Source organism: Salvelinus namaycush, chromosome 10 (assembly GCF_016432855.1).
Source record: "Salvelinus namaycush isolate Seneca chromosome 10, SaNama_1.0, whole genome shotgun sequence".
In the NCBI taxonomy this organism is placed as follows: domain Eukaryota; kingdom Metazoa; phylum Chordata; class Actinopteri; order Salmoniformes; family Salmonidae; genus Salvelinus; species Salvelinus namaycush.
The window spans coordinates 35764241-35787654 of NC_052316.1; the positions used below are offsets into that span (position 1 = coordinate 35764241).

The following is a 23414-nucleotide window of genomic DNA, read 5'->3' on the forward strand; positions in this document are numbered from 1 at the left end:
TTTGGCAAACCGATGCAAAATATTTATTACAATTACATTTTTCCAAGATGCAGTAGTTTCTTTCTCATACAGACAGTCCCATACAGGAAACCTTATCTTTAAAAATATGTAAATAATGTTATCAAAATAATCTTACATTTTTCAAAACTCACAATTTGTATTATATTTTTTTACAATCCACCCTGAATATCAAGGCTGCAAGAACAATATGCAAAAAAGAGAAATATCTATGTGGGATTGACAGCTGTACCAAATTATAAACAACAACAACAAAGAGCCTTAAATCTGTGGTAAAGCCAGCTGAACATTCTACCAGCCAGGAAAATTGTTGCAATTTCTAAACCTGGTAAATGCATAATTTTCAAAAGCAGTCCCTAATGTAAGAAAGAAAATCAGGTTGTATCTTAATACAAGAAGCAGGAGTATTTGGGGGGGGGGGGGGGGTTGTAAGTTTACAGTCTTTATCAACCACAGAACTTGGAATTTTGAACATCTGAAAATTATGGCAGTTGGTGAACTAAGAACAGACAATCAGCTTGAACAGCTACGACGGAATAATTGAGTTTTTCTCCAGAATAAGTTTGGTAAAGTGACATTTCCATTACTTCGTAACGTTGTTTTATTATTCTTTATGCCCTTACTGGCTACATTAAATCAGTATTGCAATAAAAGTAATGGTGGTCCATAACTGTAAATGACTGTTCTCCTACCGCTTAGGATAAATATAATGATGAGCAAAATCATGCCTTACACTGTTCAAATAAGACAGATACATTACCATTTGTCAGCTTTAAATGGACCAAAACAAAAAACAAACCTAAATCCTTACAGAAGGGTTATTTAGGGGATTGGAAGCAATGTCAATATCAACTGCTCACAATGATTGTTTCATCTCAACACAAAAGCTACAAATTGTTTCAGCAAGAGCAGGTGTCAAAGCCATCTTTCAACAAAAAAAAGTATCAACCGATGAAGTCATTTGCAAGTAAAATCATTATTGGTTTGGTTGTTGTCAACATCATGGGGTTAAATTTTTCCATCACAAAATCAAAAGAAAAATGCTGATGTGTTTTACTTTCAATAATCATTTTAGCTTCTAGGAAAAGACCAAAGGGGTCAAAAAAAAGAAAAAAGAAAGGAAAGAAAAAGCAGAAGGAAAACCAAGAAGAAAGACCCTCAGGCAGGCATCACCTCTGACCCCTCTCTGTCACACCAGTGTCTGTATGACCAGTCTCTTGTGAACGAGGAAGAAGTGTAAAACAGGCGAGTGCAATGAGCGAGGGAGCGTGACGTGAGGAAGAAGAAGAGGAGGGGTGTAAAGCCATGTTAGGTGTCGGCGTCGTCGTCGTCTGTCTGGCTGCTGCTAGTGCTCTCGGACTCTGAGACCTCTTCTAGTTCAGGCTCTACAGGGCTTCTCCAGGACAGCAGGGGCGCACCCTTGAGAAGAGGCTTCAGGAGAACACCGTTCTGGCCCAGCCTGTTCCTCTTCAGCTAAAACAGACAGATAGATTAATAACAACAGTAACCAGGTTTCCAAACTTTTCATGCAGACCTGATGCATGAGAAGTCACAACAGGGCTATTGGAAACAGGAAATGTTGGTCCAAATTCATAAATGTCGATAGACAATTTGTTTGTTCGAAATGGTGGGATATGGTGAAATGGCGGTGAAAATGTGAAAATATTGATATTAATCACGCAATGATAAGTCACATTGTAGGCCTACCACAGTCTATGGCCTTTCACCACAACATGGAAAAGCATTAAAAGTTTATAGGCAGATGAAATAACTTATGAACTTCACATGTTGGAATAATTTATGATGAACTTCACATGGTGGTTAAGTGCACAGTGATCATGCACATTTCTAATAGGCTAAATATCGAGGGGAGACTATTATTTGAACGGTGCTTGTTGCCAATTATCAAATAAAATGACATTGCTCTTATCCATATCTCATCATATAACCGGTCCACTTTATAAGCAAACTGTTGTCCAGAGAGCATGCACCAGAACCACAAGTTTGCTATTTATTGCAACAGTTTTTGTGACAAAACCATCGGTAGAGTTGAAAATGCGATGGTAACCCATTTGTGTTTTTTATTCGTACATGGGAACGTAACTGCAGAAGTGGTTTTTATGTGCACTACGTCATCACCATGCACAGCACTTGATCTGTAACAAGTCAGTGTGATGAAAACACCCCTCTTGTGGGAAAATGCGCGTATTGTTTTTGTGTACATTTTTGAATATTTGCTTGAAAATCTGTCGCCAATTGGATGGAAACCTAGCTATAGAGAGATATCCACTCACAGGCTCACAGTAACACATGTAAATAGCTATGTATAGCTTTTACCTTCTCAGTTTTAGCTTGAAATTCTTGGAGCTCAGCATCAGTGATGGGCAAAAAGTCGTCATCATTCTCTGGGTACTCCTGCCAGCCCATAGCTTTGAGCAACCTACCAGAAGAGGCAGAGATCACTGGTAAAACAAGCTTTGAAGTGATTGTTCTATATCTAGATGTAAGAAAGCTCAGGAAATATTAACGTTTTTACACATTTAACCCCTTATTTTTTTGTCACAAAACTACCTCCATACTTCCATGTGTTTGTATGGGTGACCTTCAGACTAGTCCCGTGACACTGGTGGGGGTCCTAGAGCAAAACGGAGAACACCATTTTGTTCATGAGTTTCCCCTTCCACAGTGGGGTCATAGTAGCGTCCGAATCTAAACGGTTCGGACGCTACAGACAAAAATTGGCACATCAGCGTTACCGACTTCAGATGTGTCCCGTGACACTTGTGGGGGTCGTAGAGCAAAACGGAAACCGTTCGGACACTACAAACGTTTTCTTGAGAAGACAGAATTTCGGGATGTCTCATGGTCTGACAAAAAACCCTGTAGCTCAGCCACCTTCCTCCGCAGATGCGGAAGGCCTGACATGGGAAGATGTGGTGGATGGAGACGCAGCCCATGGGGATTTTGATGGGGATTTTGTATCATGTTACTCAGATTGACACACAGGTGCGTCTATAGACTCTTAAGTATTAAATCCACTTCAATCAGTGTAGATGAAGGGGAGGAAACAGGTTAAAGAAGATTTTTTAAGCCTTGATACAATTGAGACATGGATTGTGTGTGTGCCATTCAGACGGTCAATGGGCAAGACAAAAGATTTAAGTGCCTTTGAACGGGGTATGGTAGTAGGTGCCAAGCGACCGGTATGAGTGTGTCAAGAACTGCGACGCTGCTGGGTTTTTCATGCTCAACAGTTTCCTGTGTGTATCAAGAATAGTCCACCACCCAAAGGACATCCAGCCAACTTGACACAACTGTGGGAAGCATTGAAGTCAACATGAGCCAGCATCCGCGTGAACGCTTTTGACACATTGTAGGACATGCTACAACGAACTGAGGCTGTTCTGAGGGCAAAAAGGGGTGCAACTCAATATTAGGAAGGTGTCCTTAATGTTTTTTACACTCAGTGTCCATGCATATACATACAGCAACAGCAAAGCCTCCATATAATTAATTTCATAATAATAATGTAGGGCTCTCGTTAATTTCACACAATTTAGCTTGGTCGCCCCACCCTGACCCCAGGGGTCCACCGCCCTACAGCGCCCCCAACCCAACACACCCCACTCAACTTCAGGATCTTACTGTTTGAGTCACTGAGGGGTGTGAAGGAAGAGAGGGTATGTGCATGTGGGTGCAACTTACCTGTATTCTGCCTCCAACGAGCTGGAAAGGTGATCTGTGTCTGAGTCGCTGAGAGAGTGAAGGATCCCATTCTCTTGTAAGTCTCCTCTGTTCTCCTTAGGGTCTAATGGACTGGTAGAGGTGGGCCCGTCCCAGTTCTTATCATCCTTCAGGCCTCGCAGGAACTCACTCTTCCGGTCGGTGCTGCGACGCATCAGCTTCAGACGAGGAGGGGTGACGTCGATGGGAGGGGTGATGCTGGAGGGAGGCTGAGAGAGGTATTACCAAATAAATTGTAAGTCTTTTCAAATAAATTGTATCAAATCAAGTGTAGAGTGGGTCAGTGGTGGAATGCTAGAGCAGTGTTTTCAGACTCCAACTCTTGTTGGATGAAGTACAGCTTTATTACGGGTGACAATTTTAGTACTCATCACTGCATTCTCTACCAGAAAGTTGGTTGGCCCTCTTCGATGTCACCTAGTTTGATACATTGCTATGTTTTCATTTATAAAGCCCTTTTACAAAAAGTCCCACTGTACCTAACATCATAACTAAACTTTAGACATACGAGTTACCAAACCCAGTCTCAGGGATGGTTAACTCTGGGAATTCCTTTGGTCTCTACTGAGTTAACTAAAAGCTGATTTACCTTTCTTGCACCTTATTTGTAGAACAATCTTCAACATTTTCTTAGATTTGATCTGCTGGTACCTCTAGGGGAATTCAGAAAGCTGATTGAGGACCTTATTACTGATGAATATGTTTGTTTTTCTTTCTGATTACATTTTGTATTTATATTTTGTGTCTTTTCTGTATTTAGGGCTCATCTCTGAAAGAGACCTTGTCTCAGTAGGACTCCCTGATAAAATAAAGGTTAAATGATTATATATATATATATATACACTGCTCAAAAAAATAAAGGGAACACTTAAACAACACAATGTAACTCCAAGTCAATCACACTTCTGTGAAATCAAACTGTCCACTTAGGAAGCAACACTGATTGACAATAAATTTCACATGCTGTTGTGCAAATGGAATAGACAAAAGGTGGAAATTATAGGCAATTAGCAAGACACCCCCAATAAAGGAGTGGTTCTGCAGGTGGTGACCACAGACCACTTCTCAGTTCCTATGCTTCCTGGCTGATGTTTTGGTCACTTTTGAATGCTGGCGGTGCTTTCACTCTAGTGGTAACATGAGACGGAGTCTACAACCCACACAAGTGGCTCAGGTAGTGCAGCTCATCCAGGATGGCACATCAATGCGAGCTGTGGCAAGAAGGTTTGCTGTGTCTGTCAGCGTAGTGTCCAGAGCATGGAGGCGCTACCAGGAGACAGGCCAGTACATCAAGAGACGTGGAGGAGGCCGTAGGAGGGCAACAACCCAGCAGCAGGACCGCTACCTCCGCCTTTGTGCAAGGAGGAGCACTGCCAGAGCCCTGCAAAATGACCTCCAGCAGGCCACAAATGTGCATAGGCCTTGAAATACATCCACAGGTACACCTCCAATTGACTCAAATGATGTCAATTAGCTTATCAGAAGCTTCTAACGCCATAACATAATTTTCTTGGAATTCTCCAAGCTGTTTAAATGCCCAGTCCACTTAGTATATTCTTCTGACCCACTGGAATTGTAATACAGTGAATTATAAGTGAAATAATCTGTCTGTAAACAATTATTGAAAAAATTACTTGTGTCATGCACAAAGTAGATGTCCTAACCGACTTGCCAAAACTATAGTTTGTTAACAAGAAATTTGTGGATTGGTTGAATAACAAGTTTTAATGACTCCAACCTAAGTGTATGTAAACTTCCGACTTCAACTGTAAGTAAGTTGCCCTCTGGTCCCTGTCAGAGTTCAGACTCACCTCCTTGGGGGTTCCGTAGCTCGGGCCGTAGGTCGGGGGAGTGACAGGCGTAAGAGGTTTGTTCACAGAGGCAGCAGGGCTGGTGAAGGCGGAGTCCCAGCCGGATAAATTAAAACTGCTTTTGGTTTCTCTCCCGCTTGGCTTCCAGGGACCAGCCTGCAGAGGGAAAATATAAAGTAAAGAAGTGATTCATTATTTTGGCTGATGATGCGACTAGTGATTATACCCTGTCCTGTTTAAAAAAAAATTTACCTTCATTTTACTTGGCAAGTCAGTTAAGAACAAATTCTTATTTTCAATGACTGCCTTGGAACAGTGCCTTGTTCAGGGGGAGAACGACATATTTTTACCTTGTCAGCTCGGGGATTCGATCTTGCAACCTTTCGGTTACAAGTCCAACGCTCTAACCACTAGGCTACCTGCCGTCCCACAAGGAGATGGCAGTAGTGAGGTCCTACCTTGGCTGAGGATGTGACTAGTGATTATACCCTGTCCTGGTTGAGGAGATGGCAGTAGTGAGGACCTACCTTGTCTGAGGACGTGACAATATTTAGGGCCTACCTTTTTTTTCTTTACCTACCTTGGTTGGGGTGATAGCTGGCTTGGGCACCAGGTTCTTGTAGACACTGGATGAGGAGATTGGGGTTTTGGTGACGTTGGTTAGGTGGGGTACCGTTGTGTTGGCGAAACCAGCAGAGAAAGCAGCGCTAGGGTCTTCCTTAGAAACCTTCTTGATGACCAACATCTTAGTTATGGTCTGCTTGGCACTAGGGGGGTGCTCTGTGGGGGAAGGATTGACCAATCAATCAATCAGGCTTACTCCCTTTCAAAGCCAGTCACTGGCAGAGCTCCTCACTCACCCCAAACTCCTACAGGAGTCTCTACAGCATGAGGCTGGGCCACCGGCTTCCCACTGCTCTCTGATTGATTGAGTGAGGGCTGTGGAAAAAAGCAAGAACACCCGTAACTTAAACATAGTAATCATCCAGCAGGTCGCTAACAATTAAAAAATTCTCTGAAACAGCCTGATAAACCAAAGCTTTGGAGTTGTTTTAAATTCAAGCAATGAAAATCTGGAGAAAGATGAGAGGGCACCCACAAAATCCTCCTCCACAAACTTCAGCTTGTCCTCATGGCCTCCCTCAACTGGCAGGAAGCCTCCTTTCCGGGGGTGGAAGGTCCCGTTGCGCTGACGGTGGGGCCCTGGTCGCTCCCTGTCCCCCACAGGGCGCTTGGTGTGGCGCCCATGGTGGGGTCCCTCCTGCCCCCAGAGACCGCTGCCCAGGCCCCCCTGCCCTCCCTTAGCCACGCCTGAGTCCACAGAGTCATGCCGCAGGAGAGAGGGATGGTGCAACCCATCACCTAGCAACCAGGAGTGGAAAAGTAAAATGAAGGTTAAGAACTGATTGGACCACATAATCCATCCAACACACACACACACACACACATACTGGTCAACCCTGCTTTAACATATGTATATCTGTGACTAATACACTTTGATTTGGTAGTCAGGGTCAGGTAGGGTGAGACCATGTATATGTGCGTGTGCTACCTGCAGGTGCTCTGAGAGGGTTGTTGTTGAAGAAGCCGTCAGAGGAGTTATGACGGCGGCGGCTCACAGCGGGCCGAGCATCACCGCGGGCAAGATTCTCTCCGTGCCCCTCAAACGCTGCAAGAGACTGAGAAATACAGAGAGGGAAAGAGAGATGTACAGAGATGGAGAAAGAGATACAGAAAGTGTCAAAGAGAGAGACAGAGAAAGAGAGACAGAGGGGCACATTTAAAAGAGCCTCAGTAACCACTCAGAGCAATAGCTCACAAGCCATTACACTATACCAAAATGGGGGTGTGAAAGTAACCGTTTAAACGAGGTTGGGATCCTTAACGTTAAGAAAAATCCCTAACCGAAAACCTTTTTTTCCTTCCCCCCCACTTAATTAAAATCACAGTTATCACAAAACATTATTTTCCGTGTTATAACCAACAGGCTATAAAGGCCTGGGGAAGTTGTGTAATTCACATAAAATCAGAGGAAGAGGCTTTAGGCTACTTGAATTTGCAAGGTAGGCAAGACAAGACATTGCGAGATGCAGATTACCAAAACATATGAGCACGCTTCTGCCTCTCTCTCCCTCGCACTGGCCTACCTGCTCGGTCTCTTCGCTAATGATGCAAGTGTGTGTTCAGTCTTCAGTCTGACGCCTGTAGAATATCCTAGCCTATTCATGGCACCGATGTCTTCGCGCCAGTCTTGCGAGCCTACTTTTCGTTTTTGCCTCACTTGAAATTACAGTAGGCTACCGGTAGCCTGTGTCGATAACGTTTCAGACATAATGGAATGTGGCCCCTTGAAAGCCACTCGGCTACGGCATGTTTGTTTGTCTGTATATTAGGGTAGACTACACTACGAAACCTTATCTGGTGATATGAACGGGCATTTTTACTTGTGTGTAATTAAGATTTGCCGCTTCTGAAACGGGATAAAAATCCATCACTAGGCAACCAGAAGTGTCAATCAAATAATCTCGAGCTACTGCAAGCAGGCCACTCTCCCTAGAAAAGTACTTTAAAGTTTGTTAAATATCATGATTTACCAAGACATTTTGTAGAAATAAAACACATTTAATTCCAAAATCATGGGCATTAATATGGAGTTGGTCCACTCTTCTGGGAAGGCTTTCCACTAGATGTTGGAACATTTCTGTGGACACTGATGTTGGGTAATTAGGCCTGGCTCGCATTCGGTGTGCCAATTCATTCCAAAGGTGTTCGACGGGTTGAGGTCAGGGCTCTGTGCAGGCCAGTCAAGTTTTTCCACACCGATCTCGACAAACTATTTCTATATGGACCTCGCTTTGTGCGGGGGCATTGTCATGCTGAAACAGAAAGGGCCTTCCCCAAACTGTTGCCACAAAGTTGGAAGCACAGAATTATCTAGAATGTCATTGTATGCTGTAGTGTTAAGATTTCCCTTCACTGGAACTAAGGGGCCAAGCCCAAACCATTAAAAACAGCCCCAGACCATTATTCCTCCTCCACCAAACTTTACAGTTGGCACTATGCATTCGGGTAGGTAGCGTACTCCTGGCATCCGCCAAACCCAGATTCATCTGTCAAACTGCCAGATGGTGAAGCGTGACTCATCACTCCAGCGTTTCCACTGCTCCAGAGTCCAATGGTGGCGAGCTTTACACCACTCCAGCCGACGCTTAGCATTGCGCATGGTGATCTTAGGCTTATGTGTAAACCCATTTCATGAAGCTCTCGACAAACAGTCGTGGTCCTGTGTGGCTCAGTTGGTAGAGCATGGCGCTTGCAACGCCAGGGTTGTGGGTTCATTTCCCACGGGGGGACCAGGGTTCAATTCCCACGGGGGGACCAGGATGAATATGTATGAACTTTCCAATTTGTAAGTCGCTCTGGATAAGAGCGTCTGCTAAATGACTTAAATGTAATTATAATGATGTTGCTTCCAGAGGCAGTTTGGGACTTGGTAGTGAGTGTTGCAACCGAGGACAGACGATTTTAACGCGCTGCTCGATTCAGCACTCGGCGGTCCCGTTCTGTGATCTTGTGTGGCCTACCACTTCGCGGCTGAGCCCTTGTTGCGCCTAGACGTTTCCACTTCACAATAACAGCACTTACAGTTGACCGGGGCAGCTCTAGCAGGGCAGAAATTTGATTAACTGACTTGGTGGCATCCTATGACAGTGCCACGTTGAAAGTCACTGAGCTCTTCAGTAAGGCCATTCTACTGCCAATGTTTGTCTATGTCAATTGCACGGCTGTGTGCTCGATTTTCTACACTTGTCAGCTACGGGTGTGGCTGAAATAGCTAACTTGAAGGTGTGTCCACATACTTTGGTATATATAGTGTAACTTAATTGCTGGGCCCTAGAGGTCATACATACGTAATACAACCATTATTCTGCATTTTAAATTGACGTGGAATTTTATGATTTTTTCTTATTATTTTAATGGAGCACCAATAAAAGAAAATGGCCGTTTAAATGTTAAGCAAAATTGTCCATTTGTCACATCCCTAATACCAACATGCACCATGAAGACACAACCAACAACACCAAAAGACCAAACGCCACTGAAATCTGATCAAATCCTGCCCTGACATACAGTATTAATGCACTGGATGGCCCACCCCCGGCTGCACTAAGACACCAAAATCAATAAACTTCTTAAATCTCCCCAAAAATTTAAAAAACTGTCTAGACTGTCATCCATATTACTTTGAACCATGATTTTAACAGCTACAGAATTCTGACAAGTGCTACTAGAAAGTAGTGATACAACTGGAAAGTAGTGATACAGACTAGAGTGTTATATTGTATTATTGTCCTCTACAAAGACAGGCAGCCATAACTACCTGGGCCATTCAAGGCCACAACATACCTTTGGGGTCAAAGTTCAACCAGGCACCGCAGCGCAAACATTGAACCCTCTGTATATGCATAGTCTGCTAACATTTTACCCAGCCACCTAAAACGCTTTATCCAACAAAGCATGGCATTCCCAGAACCAATTTTTGAAGTAGTAACTTCTGAGAAAACATACTTACAGAACAAATCAAATCAAAGTGTATTTGTCACGTGCACCGAATACAACAGGTGTAGTAGACCTTAGTGGAATGCTTACTTACAGGCTCTAACCAACAGTGCAAAAAAGGTATTAGGTGAACAATAGGTAAGAAATAAAACAGTAAAGAGACAGTGAAAAATAACAGTAGCAAGGCTATATACAGGCACCGGTTAGTCGGGCTGATTGAGGTAGTATGTACATGTAGATATGGTTAAAGTGACTATGCATATATGATAACAGAGAGTAGCAGCAGCGTAAAAGAGGGGTTGGGGGGGGTTAAAAATCTTATGGCTTGGGGGTAAAAAAGCCTTTTTGTCCTAGACTTGGCACTCCGGTACCTCTTGCCATGCGGTAGTAGAGAGAACAAACAGTCTATGACTGTGGAGGCTGGGGTCTTTGACAATTTTCAGGGCCTTCCTCTGACACCGCCTGGTGTAGAGGTCCTGGATGGCAGGCAGCTTAGCCCCAGTGATGTACTGGGCCGTACGCACTACCCTCTGTAGTGCCTTGCGGTTGGAGGCCGAGCAATTGCCGTACCAGGCAGTGATGGTCTGTAGTAGGAATTATAGGATGCCTGTCCTGTCCTAACCCCCAGCACCTCTCTAGGTCTCACTTACAGGGCCGCCCCCCCCCCATTAGGCAGGATTATGCAGTGGCCTAAGGCAGGAGGGCCCTGTAAGAGAGACCCAGAGAGGTGCTGGGACATTTCCTGAGCTAAACAGACCAAGATGAACCTCCAACAACATATATACCTTACATAAATGTTAATTGTTTTGGCGTAGAATTATCTCACCCAGTGGCATATGGGCTATTTAGGTGAGAGCTGAGGCCGCCCCGTGTAGTATCCACTTTGACAAAGGCAGGGGTGCAAAATATTGTTCATGTCCAGCGCGCGTCTCCAGGGTGCAGTTGGAGACGCACCGCTGAGGCGCTCCACCTATGTCCAGTAAAAAATGATTTAACATACAGTGCCTTCAGAAAGTATTCACACATCTTGACTTTTTCCACATTGTTGTGTTACAAAGTGTGATTAAAACGGATTTAATTGTATTTTTTTGTCAACAATCGACACAAAATACTCTGTAATGTCAAAGTGGAAGAAAAATTCTAACATTTGTAAAAAATAAAACACTAATGTATCTTGATTAGATAAGTATTCAACCAATACATGTTAGAATCACCTTTGGCAGCAATTACAGCTATAAGTCTTTCTGGGTAAGTCTCCAAGAGATATTCATATCTGGATTGTACAATATTTGCACATTCTTTTTTTCAGAATTCTTCGAGCTCTGTCAAGTTGGTTGTTGATTATTGCTAGACAGCCGCTCAAGATCATTTAAATGTCATCTTGGTTAGAAACTCCAGTGTATATTTCTTCTTGTGTTTTAAGTTATTGTACTGCTGAAAGGTAATTGTGTCTCTTGGAAAGCAGACTGAACCAGGTTTTCCACTTGGATTTTGCCAGTCCTTAGCTCTATTCCATTTCTTATTATCAAACTCCCTAGTCCTTGCAGGTGACAAGCACACCCATGTTGCAGCCACCACAATGTTTGAAAATATTGATAGTGGTACTCAGTGATGTGTTGTGTTATATTTGCCCCAAATATAACACTTTTTATTCAGGACATGAAGTTCATGTCTTTGCCACATTTTTTATTTTGTCATTTCAAACAGGATGCATGTTCTGGAATATTTTTATTCTGTACAGGCTTCATTCTTTTCACTCTGTCATTTAGGTTAGTATTGTGGAGTAACTACAACGTTGTTGATCCATCCTCAGTCTTCTCCTATCACAGCCATTAAACTCTGTAACTGTTTTAAAGTCACCATTTGCCTTACGGTGAAATCCCTGAGCAGTTTCCTTCCTCTCTGGTAACTGAATTAGGAAGGACACCTGTATCTTTGTAGTGACTGGGTGTATTAACACACGATCCAAAGTGTAATTAATAACTTCACCATGCTCAAAGGGATATTCAATGTCTGCTTTTCTTTATTTTTTACCCATCTACCAATACGTGCCCTTTGTAAGGCAGTGAAAAACCTCCCTGGTCTTTGAAACTGTGTGAAATTCCCTGCTCGACTGAGAGACCTTACAGATAATTGTATGTGTGGGGTACAGAGATGAAGTAGTGATTCAAAAATCATGTTAAACACTTATTACACACAGAGTGAGTCCATGCAACATATTACCTGACTTGTCAAGCACATTACTACTTCTGAACTTGACATTATGGGGTATTGTGTGTAGGCCAGTGACAAAAAAATCACAATTGAATACAATTTTAATTCAGGTTGTAACACAACTAAATGTGGAAAAAGTGAAGTGGTGTGAACACTTTCTGAAGGCACTGTAAATCATGTAGCCTATAGCCTACGTTTTCTGTAGCCTACAGGCTGGAGATCAAATTTATGACAAATGTCATGAGACACTTTTTACATCATGCACGTTTTTCCGATCAAATAGCCTAACAAACAGGTGTATATCCTAAAAACAGGACAGGTCAAAGGAAACTGCTGTCTAGGAGTTTCAAACAGTTGGGTAAATTGTCATGATAATCAGTGATTTCAAGTTTGTATTAGTATATTTTTGACGAGCTGCATCACAGCGAAAAAGAAGACTTCTGCATTCCCCGCTGTGTAAATACATGGATTCTCATTGCAAATAGGCTCAAGATTACTCCTGATAAAGGTGGGTAGCTGATATTCAGAGCATAAAGACGTCCTCCAGTGATTTTTTTTACTTTTCCTGTTGAAAAGTAATATTCCAAGTATAAATACAGTAAAGTACACACACTAATGCGTACACCACACGACTTTCAAAATCCAAACATCGCCGAGCCGCTCACATTAAACGACTGTCTTTCCTGTTGTTTTTTGTCTTGCCAACTTAGTGGTGCGCACACTAAACAATGTGGCACAGACGGGGGTCACACACTACAAGATTCTTCACTTGGTCGTGAGGATTCTCCATACAACGCTGTCTCGTGAACACAATGATGTGATGATGAGATTAGATTGTTAAAGCAGCCTCATTCACGCTTGCCATACAGAGTTGAAATATCTAGCCAACATTTTGAATTAAATAACATTGCTTGTAGGGCCTCCCTAGTGGTGCAGTGGTCTAAGGCACCGCATCACAGTGCTAGAGACATCACTACAGAGCCAGGTTTGATCCCGGGCTGTATCACAACCGGCAGTGATCGGGAGTCCCATAGGGCGGCACACAAATGGCCCAGTGTCGTCCGGCTTAGGGGAGGTTTTGTCGTTTTACTTAAATCAATGGCTCATCTCGCGCCAGCGACTCGTGGCGTGCCGGGCGCCTGCAGGCTGACCTCGATCGCCAGGTGAACAGTGTTTCCGCCGACACATTGGTGCGTCTGGCTTTCAGGTTAAGCGGGCGGGTGTTAAGAAGCGCCATTTGGCGGGTCATGTGTGGGAGGACACATGACACGACCTTCGCATCCCGAGCCCATTGGGGAGTTGCAGCAATGAGACAAGATCGAAAATAAATAAATAACATTGCTTGTGAACTTCAGAGATGACACAATTTGACACTGACTTTGGTTAAAGTGACTTTGGCAAGTACAAATGCAAGTAGTCATCGCTCCGGCTCAAGAGTCTACACATTCTGGGTGATTCGAAACAATGTCTTCTCTGATGAGCTCTCATTGGCTATTGCTGATCACTGTTCTCAAAACTTGTCATTGCACATCTTACACTACAAGAGCATTGTAGATTTTGTGCAGATAAAATCAAACGTTTGAAAATATTGGGACGTCTGGGATTGCTCAAAGACGGGATCGGAAGTACTCAGATTGCGTTTCTGACCTGCTCACATTAAACGCGTCGGTGAAGACTGCGTACCGAGAGGGCAACGACATGAGGATTTTGTCTCCGATCTCAAAAACTTGTCTGGGACAGCTAAATTGTGTAGTGTACACTTGGCTTAAAGGATAAAAAAATATATGTTTTGAGCAAAATAGTGTTTTTTAGACAACAGCAAAGGTTTTGATGGGAAGTCGTGATGGTTTGATGGGAAGTCATGATGTCATCAGCCTTATGACTTGCATGAGGAACAATAGAGGAGCAACAGACTAGGACGGCCAATACCGGCCCTGCTCACTTACCTTGGCGGGCTGAGGCGTGGAGAAGTTAAGCCAGGCTGGAACAAAGTCATGCTGCGCCATTTAGGTCCAGTGTCTCCCGTCAGTAGAGCGTGGCATCAAACCTCATGGCCAGGATCTGGAGAGGCAAGGAAAGAGGGATATCACTGCCAGACCTCTAATAACAGACATCAGACAGAAATTAGTGTGAATAACCATCAGTGTTACTTCAGAGGAGCTGGTGTTTCATGCAAGATAATGTCAGGCTGCTTATGACAGACAACTTATGGTAGTCTTTATTCATCTTTACCCAAATAATGAAAATTAATGATTTTAATGAATTAGGATTTACACCGATCATCATTGCAGCTTTTCGAAGTGTGTGCGAATGTGAACTCTGCCAAATCACTTGGTAGTTAGTATCATTTCACTTCAGTATAAAGAGAGGACACTGATTGTACCCACCAACAGCTTGACCAGAATGACATAACAAATCTTCTTACCCAGAGTAGTCAGCTCTGTAGTCCAGTGGCCCTTCTCTCTGTCAGTGTGGTATGTGTTCCTCTTGGTACAGCTGGCCCAGCCCTGGTGTCTGTTAAGCTAAGGCAGACCAGGAGATAGGACCACTCTTCAGCCTGAGCGAGACAGAGCCCTTGGCAGAGAGAAGCTCCAGTTCCCAGGGTGAGGCGATGAGTGGAGAAGGGGCTTGGTAAGGAGACTGGCAGTTATCTGTACTGCCGGTCTTGGCTGGTGTCGAGATGATTTGATTGAATCAGTCACACAGACATGAATGAAAAGCAAGCATATGTAGTAGGGATCTGTTTGGTTGTTTGATCTAGGCCTGTCTGTGTGAGTCAGTGAGGAAAGTCAACTCAACTGTTCTATGTTCTCAAAAGGTTTATGGAAGCAGCACTTTGTGCCAGCCCTGACACTGATTCCTCCTCACCAACTCATCCTATCTCCAGATGTGGACACTCTCTGAAAAAAAATGGGGGGGGGAATCTACCTCACAGTGCCGCTTCAAGGGGAAAACAGCGAAAAGCCCGTGTTCACCTCATCCACACAACCGGAGGGCTACGACAAGGAGAAACGGGGAGGGGGGGGGTCACGGTTTAGTCACATAACAAAACCCAAGGGGGCCTATCGCTATGATGTGACTAACATTGTGTTTGTTAGTAGTATCAATCAACACACCCTAAATCCTGACTCTTCTGAGAAGGGGTGTGAGAAGGAGCCTGACATTCTCATTAACTCACTATTGTAGAGGTTGTATTGCTAGAGAACGTACTGGAGATTTGGTTCTGTGCACCTTTTTGCATTTATCTTACCCTCAGACACGACAAACCTAGGCTGTTGTTGTTGGTCAGATACACCTTTCATTCAAAGCAAATACTCATGTAAACTGACTCACTTCTTAGCTATAAAATTATACTCGAGTCATACAGAGGCAACTCTCCTTAAAAGGTCACTCATATAATTTTCAAAAGATATCTAACAACTGTCTGCCTTTTACTAGATTGTACAATCCTGACTTTGCTGTAGCATCCGGCAGAAGAGATTGTTGCTGAAGTTGTTGTAAGGATTGGCATTGAACAAAACAAAACTAAGTGTTCTTCTTTACTTCTCAGCCGTCTCTTCAAATTACTTCTTCAGCAGCAGATCAACACTGTTAAGAAACACAACATTTAGGCAAGAAAATGACAATGGACAGTTGGAGTTATGTAATATGGCTAGCAGCTAGCAAACTAGTTAGCAGGCTCTGTTGTAAACAAGCATTACGTACAAGCTAACGTTACTGTTAGCAGGCCATTGAATGAGTGCGACTCGCCAATGAACGATTACGCATGGTGCAACTTTCAATATTATTATATTAGCTAACAACATAAATTACTATATATGCATTACTTGACGTGATGACACATGAACATCGAAAAGTGTAACTGTCAACGGCCATGGATGATAAATGGAGCTAGCAGCAGACGAAATCAACGGTGTCAAAATGGCCACCTACCTAGAGATAAATGTCTCGAGCCTCACACAGACCACTTTCTTGTCTCTGTCAATTCAGCTAATATCCGAGATGTACGTGTAAGCGGAACATGCCTGTCTTGCAACTGCAAATATATAATTTGAGCTGTTGTAGTTAGTACATTTGGGTTGTGAGATCCCGTTTTATCAGACTTTCGTTTGAACTAGCTAACAGTAATGTTAGCTATCCTAGCTTGCTACTTGTTCCTGTTTGTCCTAGACATACTAATCAATGGAAGAGCACATGTCCACGCGTTATAAACAGTGATCTCTGCTGTGCCTGTAACGTGTGGTCTTTGACAGTCAGTTTATCTGTTTACTGATGTAGCAAATATATCCACCACATTTAATTTAACAATTAATCGTTACTGGGGGGGTAACTGTTGTGGAACCAGACTTCTCATAGGTCACTGTACGGACGGAAGAAATATACGTTCGCACACAAATCGGCAGGGTCTATGTCTGACATGAGGGACAGCGGATTTTTACTTATTTATAACAACATTTAATTCCGATTTGAAAAACAAGTAAGAATACAATAATCCGAGATAGTATAGAGATGTTCTCTGCGCAGAGGCAGTGATTTTGATGAGACATTAACAGTATATGACTTTCTACACAAGCAACTCCGTGCTAAACAGGTTACTGCAGAGATAACAGGCAGGTTACTGCAGAGATTTCAGACATTCATATAGCACTATGCTATTCAGATTTTGGGATATCTATTAACATTGTCTACCTTTTCAGATAAGATGTTGGCTGGTATATTTAGAAGACCCATCCTTACTGCTCACAAGGTGAGTTTACCTGTAAGAGGAGACTAAACATTGTTTCATGTCATGTCCATCTACTCATCTTATTGAATCTCTATTTCCATGGATGCATTGGGACTCTCCACAGCAGATGTCCTGCCTGTCTGCTGGTGCCTCAGTCAGGGTGTCTGATGCCTCCTATAGTTCCTGTCCCCTGTGGCCCTGCAGGGTCTCCTCGGCCAGGCTGCTCCCTAAAATAAGTGATGCTGTTGGTCTATTGAGGACCCAGTACTTCCACAGCTCTGCTGCGAGGCTGAAGAAACGACAACAACCAGAGCCTCCACCCAGAGAGTTGGACTTGCTCCGTTATGACATGAGAGACCTGGGAAAGAGCCCCAAACCAGCGCTGTACCTGAGCCTCTCCAGCCTTATCCCTTTCATCGCTGCTCCGCTCGTCATGGCTGTGACCGAGACCTACCTGCCAGAAGTGGCCTTCGCCCAGGTGGCCTATGGAGCGTCTATCTTGTCTTTCCTGGGCGGTGCGCGGTGGGGCTTTGCCATCCCGGAGACTAGCCCGGCCAAGCCAGACTGGATCAACCTGGCCAATAGCGTGGTTCCATCCCTGTTAGCCTGGCTGGCCATGCTGTTCAGCGACACGATTACCCCAGCAGCTATGATGGTAATCATGGGGCTAGGCATCTCCCTACACTATGACCTGTCTCTGCTGCCCACCTACCCCAGCTGGTTCAAAGCCCTGCGTACTATACTGTCGGTGGTGGCCTTCCTCTCACTGGTGGCCACACTGGTTCTCAAGGGAGTTTACCTGGAGAAGAAGATATTCTCAGAGCAATGAATTCATGCTACAGAGTAGACACATTTGTAATTGAACATATTTTAAGTGTGAATGGAAAGATCTCTAAAATGGTAAAGAGTGTTTGTGATGGCATATGTTTGATTGTGTTATTTATGGTACTTAAAAATGGCTGACTGATACTAAATGTGTATCCTTTAGGCTCTGGTTCTGGCAATACTGTAAGGAGCAGGTGGTACGTTTCAGACATCTGCTGTATATCCATGTGGTGGTGTGTCAGTGTCATGCATTATTATTGCAGATAATAAAACAATGGAATGGCGGCGTGACCAGCCTCAGCCTACAATGAATGAATGTGTGAAAGGCTTGAAAGAATGACTCGGCACACCTTTGTATTAAAATATTGACTTGTTTTATTGTAAAACAGGAGTATTTAATTTAACAAAACTTTGGAAAAAAGGCAAGACGAATTGGATGGATGGACAGGCCCACAGGTCCCATGCAGAGATCTGAACAAATTACACAATAAGGCACATACTCCTTTTTCATGGAGCCAAGATGTGCAAAACAAAATTTGCATGACTTCTCCTTCCAACAAGACAGGAGCCATCTTCTATTTCACCCTGGCACTCAAATTCAGAACACAACCCTAATTCCGCCAGAATATTTTTTATTTTATTTCTCCAGTAACTTACCTTTTCTAGTGCGTTATGTAAAAATAATAACATTATCTAAGGTTTGTGCATCTCAGGTGAAACATGTAAAAAGACCTCTGTATCTTTCTTTGGTAATGGGGTATACTTGGGAAGCTTGGGTAAACTTGAAATACGTAAACCACTATAGTGTTTGACTAATGACCATTCAGACTGCCTTGGAAAGTTTGTGTGCGTGGTTGTAATAAAAAAGGTCCCAGGACAATGGACTAACACCCTAGCAACAACTAGATTAAGTCCAGGCTTTGGTGGAACAGGTAAACAGTATTTTTGCATTTCACATTTTGCAATTTACCCCAACAAATGTCACTGAAAATATGGAGGGAAATGGTATCAAATAATCTAACTGACACACACTAATACAATACCACTCATCACTTAGAGATGCCCAGCCCAGTCCTCATGTACTCGTACACCACATAGCTGATACTGACAGCTGGGATGACTTTCATGAAGTTGGGCAGGATTCCACGATACAGTCCAAAGAATCCTTCTTTCTCCAAGATCTTTTTCACCAGAAGATTCATGGTCACCTGCTCTGAGCCTTCGATGGATGCTGAGAGAAAAGGGAAAGACAGGGAGGAAATTAAGTTGGTATTACCATGGACTAATTTCAATCGATCAACACCATTTCCTCTATAGATTGTAAAGAGTAATTGCTAAAGTTATATATTTTGAAGACTTTAGTTTCGTGGATATAATTCAGTCAGTCATCTTGGCCATGATAATACATCGTGTTTGAGACCGGAGTGGGATTTGGTGTCTCTCTCAACGTGGTCTCAGAGCATTTTGTATTATTCTGTACATAAATCCGAGACACTCAATTTAGTATGATATGTTTCGTTTCATATGGTATGTATTAATTTGTGGATGTCCAGCAAACATTTCGCATGATATGTTCCGAATTGCAATTTGTATGATATGTTCCGAATTTAAATTCGTACAATATGTTATGAATTCCAATTTCCTGTGGCTAACGTTAGCTAGGCTAGAGGTTAGGGTTAAGACGTCCGCACGCTTTCCAGCTGAAATAGTTCGGAAGTTTTTCTGCATATATTTTCATTTTTTTTCTGCACCTTTTTTCATTGAGAAATACTGCACCAAACATCTTAGATGTAAAATTGCACAACTAAGATCTCCTCAGCAAAAACGTCAAAATTAATGACAGATTTCTTGAGTTATCTTAGATTAATTCTGACTATCTTAAAGAAGTGTATACTGGCTACGGCGTCTCAAGATGGCCAAACAATACTATTGCCACTTTGTTCTCGTTTTTTTAAGCGACGGTCTTTTAAGAGAGTATGCGAGCACACTCGTTTGATTCACCTAGCCGACTTCTGGTAGCTATCAGCCGAACTGAAGCAGGCGGTCGCCTTTAGGGGTTAAGGTTAGTAGTTAGGGGGAGGTTAATGGGTTAGGGGAAGGGTTAGCTAACATGCTAAGTAGTTGTAAAGTAGCTACAAGTATTTTTACTTGTAAGTTGCTAAAATGCTAAACATGTCCATGATGAGATTCAAACATTCAACCTATGGGTTGCTAGACGTTTGCCTTATAAACCCATCCATCCATCCACCCCAACCAACCACCCTCCTTTTGTTTTTGTCTTAAGTAACCGTTGTCTTATGTAACCACACCATGGTGTGTCAGTGTCTGGATCGAATCCAGGAGCTGACAATGTAAAAATCAGTTGTTCTGCCCCTGAGCAAGGCAGTTAACCCACTGTTCCCTAGGCGCCGAAGACGTGGATATCGATTAAGGCAGCCCTCCGCACCTCTCTGATTCAGAGGGGTTGGGTTAAATGCGGAAGACACATTTCAGTTGAATGCATTCAGTTGTACAACTGGCTAGGTATCCCCCTTTACCTTACTATGTTACATATAGTCTATGAGACCAGTCTGTTTCAATATGTGACAGTGTTGTAAGACTTTGTACAGTCTCAGGTTTGGGTTTTGAGTGATCTCTGAGATAGGACGGTTACCTGCTGCCTGCATCCTGGTTCGGATCAGAGCCAGGGGATAACTGGCCAGCTGGCCACAGGTGCTGGAGATGGTACCACAGGCCAACAGCACTAGGATCCCAGGGTTGGCTGTGTCTTTGGCATAACGGGCCAGCCACGCATTCTTCAGACTCTGAGGTAAGAAGGGGTAGAGTAGAGCAGAGTCAGGAATCATGATTAGGCCAAGAGATCACAATCACCTACATTTAGTGGTAAAACTGGGTCAACATCATCAAAAGTTTTTGCTGTATAACCAACGACCAAAGAAGTACAACACAATACAGCACACATAGATCTGGGACCAGGCTACACCAATGACCTGTCCAAAACCTAAAAAACAGTTTTATCCAGTTAGATATGTTTGGACACACCTCATACACTGCCAGGTCTATCCCAGCATATGGAATGATGCCCAGGATGTTTGGAACGTAGCCCTTATAGAAGGCCTTCACGCCCTCCTTCTTCAGGATCTTCTTGGCACAGTCGAACATTCCTGAGTACTGTCCAGTCTTCCTCAGCGTAAGCCTAGTCTTCATTACCTAAAATGACAAAGCAGAGAAACTTTAGCTGGTTATAAAACTACACAGAATATATTCTCTCTCTGCACTCCCCTCCTCTCTCCTTCCTGCTCATGTTAATCCCCATTTATGTATCTCCTCTACCCTTCCCTTCTCTCTACTCCCCTCCACTTCATTCCCATCCCATTCCCTTGCCCTCGCATCCTCTCACCTCCATGGGATAGATGGCTGTCTGAGCGGTGGCCCCGGCCAGTGATCCAGCAATGAACCTCTCGTGGGTCTGGACCTTCCCTCCCTCTGACGACAGCATCTTCTTATACTGCCAAGAGGAACAGAGCCAACAAAGTGAAACTGTGCTGATGGCCCAGAGACATACATACAGAGTACAATTGCAGTAGACATAATGCCCGGTCTTGTGGCTACATGGTTAACCAGATAAGGAAAAAGTAACTCAAAATAGACCTGATCCACAGGTCTTAAAAACAACAAAGAGAGATGGTTGATTGTTTCTCACCTGTTCGTAGGCCATGAACTTGATGGCTGTCTCAGGGGCGATCTTCAGGACATTGGTCCCGTTGCCCCTCCACAGGGAGCTGACGCCCCCCTCCTTTATCATCTGCTTGAAGCCCCCCACCAGACTGATCTTATTGGTCTTGGAGCCGTGCACCTGAGAAAGAGAAATCACAGATAATCAGGGTTCGAATTACACAGCGACTCTTGGGGGTGCCAAACATCACTTGGTGGTGCCTGTTGTCGGTATCATTTGTTGGGGGGACATTGATATTTCAATTATTGTGGGGGCTCCCTGTAATTGGATCCCTGCAGGTAGGATCTCCCCATGTCATCCAAACATCACAACAAAGGTAAATTAATTTGATATGGTCCTGACATTTACTGTATACTGCATCTAACTTTACCAAGAAGGACATACACAATACATTTCTTGGACATATGCTTAATAGAGTTAGGCATGTAGGCCCACAGTACATACCTGCATGAACACCTTCATCCTGTCCAGAGGGGCGGTGCCTGTACGAGAGACCGCCCCAGCCATGGCGCCGGCTGCCAGTTGTTTCCACCACACACCTGTTGTCTTCTCCTCCTCTGTGAACTCATCAGGGATGGTGAGGCTGTCCCCAATATCCAGAACCTATCACAATACACATGCATACTGTTAACGAATATAGCCAACATTTAGAAACACTGAGTTTGCCACAGTCTTAACACGCGTGTTCCTACGCACGAAAACACGCACCCCCAATCAATACAATTGATTTCCAGGTCGAAGAAATAAGTAGTTAATTCGAACAAAAAGTTAAATGACTAGTAGTCTAAACAAAATTGCAATTATACATCGCATAAAATGCATATGAATGCATAAAACTATAGAAGCGCGTGGCGTGGACCAGGTTTAATTCTAGACCGACAACAACACCTCCATACTAAACTAGATTCGGTCCATTTTGGTTCAAAGTGTGCTGAAATATTCTAGTAACGAATTAGAATGAAAATATACGTGGGTCTGGGAGTAGTAAAGCACATTGTTCGGAAAAGCGCAAAAAAAAAAAAACACATCGAAAGAGCGTCAAGCAGAACAAATGCTGATAACATTTGATTATGAATATTTTTATGAATGATGAAGCAATGGAGGCTCAATTATGAGCAGCATCATCAAAATCATCAAGGTGACCAACATGTAATGGAGATGGGTCCTATTTGATAATATCTCACCAAGATCTTTAAGTCCCACTCACTAATTACATCTGTCCTTCACAAGAGACCTGAACCCCACAACTGCAGCACTGCACAGCAACAAACCCTTTCACCTCCCAAGACCTGTGACATTACACCAGAGGGGTATACTAGCACGATCAATGAATTAGTCAGCTAACTTTGATGAACAACCAGAAATAACCATAGATTTTTCAGTTCAGTAAAAACCTAAACTTAGATAAGTGATTTTGGTTGTTGAAACAATGAGAACATGCCCATTTCAAGCTTATCTTTAAAAAAAAAAGTAAGTTCAAATTCAGAACATGTAGGAAAGTTAGCTAACTAACTCATTGACCCAGCTTTGTAGTATACCCCTCAGCACTGTCCAAACACCCTGACCAATTATAACCTCATGCCATCCTTGAACCTAATCCTACCGAACCCTTGATGTTTTACCTTGGCCTAATTCTCACTTTATGTAACATGGTGTGTCTATGTGTCTGTCTACATGGACACCACTGATGCCAATTACAGCGTATTAGCTCAAAAATGCAAAACACTCATTTAACAATATGGTACAATGGAAACAAATGTCCCATTTCAACAATTACATA

The 23414-nt window shown here is 43.3% G+C and overlaps 3 protein-coding genes across 9 annotated transcripts in view; 1 reads left to right on the top strand and 2 right to left on the bottom strand.

Moving 5' to 3' along the window:
• gpbp1l1 (GC-rich promoter binding protein 1-like 1) lies at window positions 1-16516 on the bottom strand. 2 transcript variants are annotated; one of them, XM_039002796.1, is made up of 11 exons: window positions 16281-16516; window positions 14773-15935; window positions 14294-14408; window positions 7126-7252; window positions 6673-6935; window positions 6434-6512; window positions 6154-6353; window positions 5574-5729; window positions 3724-3971; window positions 2356-2458; window positions 1-1491 (listed from the first exon to the last, which is right to left on the bottom strand). In XM_039002796.1, exons 3-11 carry the CDS (start codon window positions 14351-14353, stop codon window positions 1327-1329), a joined length of 1401 nt encoding a protein of 466 aa, XP_038858724.1. In that variant the 5' UTR covers window positions 14354-14408; window positions 14773-15935; window positions 16281-16516; the 3' UTR covers window positions 1-1326. The 2 variants fall into 2 exon arrangements, with proteins under 2 accessions (XP_038858724.1, XP_038858725.1); XM_039002797.1 differs by having other exon boundaries at window positions 16175-16516.
• On the top strand, window positions 16047-18284 carry tmem69 (transmembrane protein 69). 6 transcript variants are annotated; one of them, XM_039002800.1, is made up of 3 exons: window positions 16047-16351; window positions 17045-17094; window positions 17198-18284. In XM_039002800.1, exons 2-3 carry the CDS (start codon window positions 17050-17052, stop codon window positions 17900-17902), a joined length of 750 nt encoding a protein of 249 aa, XP_038858728.1. In that variant the 5' UTR covers window positions 16047-16351; window positions 17045-17049; the 3' UTR covers window positions 17903-18284. The 6 variants fall into 6 exon arrangements, with proteins under 6 accessions (XP_038858728.1, XP_038858731.1, XP_038858726.1 ...); XM_039002803.1 differs by having other exon boundaries at window positions 17201-18284; XM_039002798.1 differs by lacking the exon at window positions 16047-16351 and adding an exon at window positions 16703-16824.
• Window positions 18260-23414, bottom strand: part of LOC120054987 (calcium-binding mitochondrial carrier protein SCaMC-1) — an 11694-nt gene continuing 6539 nt past the window's right edge. The window contains exons 5-10 of the mRNA XM_039002795.1: window positions 22079-22237; window positions 21602-21754; window positions 21299-21406; window positions 20941-21108; window positions 20552-20702; window positions 18260-19129 (exon numbers count right to left, since the gene is read on the bottom strand). Of these exons, the coding sequence (XP_038858723.1) occupies window positions 18948-19129; window positions 20552-20702; window positions 20941-21108; window positions 21299-21406; window positions 21602-21754; window positions 22079-22237 (921 nt within the window). The 3' untranslated portion in view covers window positions 18260-18947. The remainder of the gene's footprint in view (window positions 19130-20551; window positions 20703-20940; window positions 21109-21298; window positions 21407-21601; window positions 21755-22078; window positions 22238-23414) is intronic.

What these genes read in the sequence shown, in the direction of transcription:
- gpbp1l1 (XM_039002796.1), bottom strand. Translation starts at nt 14,353, where the DNA reads ATGGCGCAGCATGACTTTGTTCCAGCCTGGCTTAACTTCTCCACGCCT. An exon ending in CAGCTATCACCCCAACCAAG is followed by an intron (nt 5,730 to 6,153) that starts GTAGGTAAAGAA and finishes TTCCCTCTGCAG; the next exon opens with GCTGGTCCCTGGAAGCCAAG. An exon ending in GCTACGGAACCCCCAAGGAG is followed by an intron (nt 3,972 to 5,573) that starts GTGAGTCTGAAC and finishes TACCTCTCTCAG; the next exon opens with CCTCCCTCCAGCATCACCCC.
- tmem69 (XM_039002800.1), top strand. Translation starts at nt 17,050, where the DNA reads ATGTTGGCTGGTATATTTAGAAGACCCATCCTTACTGCTCACAAG. An exon ending in CCATCCTTACTGCTCACAAG is followed by an intron (nt 17,095 to 17,197) that starts GTGAGTTTACCT and finishes GACTCTCCACAG; the next exon opens with CAGATGTCCTGCCTGTCTGC.